The sequence below is a fragment of the Eimeria mitis genome, genomic scaffold (assembly GCF_000499745.2).
Source record: "Eimeria mitis Houghton genomic scaffold, Emh_scaff965, whole genome shotgun sequence".
NCBI lineage: Eukaryota > Apicomplexa > Conoidasida > Eucoccidiorida > Eimeriidae > Eimeria > Eimeria mitis.
In genome coordinates, this window is record NW_013577121.1 from 11,517 (window position 1) to 12,814 (window position 1,298).

At 49.6% G+C, this 1,298-nt stretch overlaps 1 protein-coding gene across 1 annotated transcript in view; it reads left to right on the plus strand.

Annotated features, from left to right (window-relative positions):
* Window positions 1-223: 223 nt before the first annotated feature.
* EMH_0026230 (uncharacterized protein) overlaps window positions 224-1,298 on the plus strand; it is a gene marked incomplete at both ends in the record, with an annotated part of 1,805 nt that continues 730 nt past the window's right edge. Inside the window, one exon of the mRNA XM_013502590.1 lies at window positions 224-241. Within this exon, the coding sequence (XP_013358044.1) occupies window positions 224-241 (18 nt within the window). The remainder of the gene's footprint in view (window positions 242-1,298) is intronic.

The window sequence follows — 1,298 nt, forward strand, 5'->3', positions numbered from 1 at the left end:
TTTTTTTCACCACCAACCCTCAAAACCCTAAACCCTCATAAACCCTTCTAAACCCTAAACCCTAAACCCTCATAAACCCTTCTAAACCCTAATCAAAATGAGTGTATGTGAGACAATAATATCTCGCCTAAAGGCCCTAGAGGTCCCATCACCACCAGCAGCAACAGACAAAACCCTTTATTTACTTTTAGGGGTTTTAAACTGTCTCCTTTTTGGCGTCGGTATGATCGTTATTGGTGCTGTAAGCGGAGACACGCCAAACCTACTCATCGGCGTGCTGCAGCTGCTGCTGCCTTTTGTTGGTTGGCTCTGGGCGGTGGTTTGGGGTATTCTTATTGTATTAAAGGCTGTGTAAACCCTTGAGGGTTTAGGGTTTAAACCCTAAACCCTAATGAAGGGTTTAGGGTTTACACGGAAAACCTACTCATCGGCGTGCTGCAGCTGTTGCTGCCTTTTGTAGGCTGGCTCTGGGCGGTGGTTTGGGGGGTTTTGATTGTATTGAAGGCGGTGTAAACCCTAAACCCTTATTTAGGGTTTAGGGTTTGGCGTTTATAGAGGAAACCGCCTTATTGGCGTGCTGCAGCTGTTGCTGCCTTTTGTTGGTTGGCTCTGGGCGGTGGTTTGGGGTATATTGATTGTATTAAAGGCTGTGTAAACCCTAAACCCTTATTTAGGGTTTAGGGTTTATAGAGAAACCCCTAACCTCCTCATCGGCGTGCTGCAGCTGCTGCTGCCTTTTGTTGGGTGGTTATGGGCGGTGGTTTGGGGTATATTGATTGTATTGAAAGCGGTGTAAACCCTAAACCCTAGACCCTAAACCCTTGAGGGTTTAGGGTTTACACAGTAAACCCTAAACCCTCGTTGGGGTGCTGCAGCAGCTGCTGCAGCACCTGGGTGGCTTTGGGCGGTGGTTTGGGGGGTTTTGTATTGAAAGATGTGTAAACCCTAAACCCTAAACCCTAAACCCTAGGGGGTAGGAGGAAAGGGAGGGAGAGAGGCTCCAGCAGCAACTGCAGCAGCAACAGCAGCAGCAACAGCAGCAGCAACATCAGCAGCAACAGCAGCAGCAACAGCAGCAGCAACGGCAGCAGCAAAAGCAGCAGCAACAGTAGCAGCAAAAGCAGCAGCAAGAGCAGGAGAAACTGCAGCAGCAACAGCAGCAGCAAGAGCAGCAGCAACTGCAGCAGCAGCAGCAGCAGCAACTGCTGCTGCTGCAGAATATTGAGACAAAGAGCAACAGTGTGTGTTAGTGGCTGCAGCAGCTGCTGCAGCTGCAGCAGCAACACAAATCTAGCAGG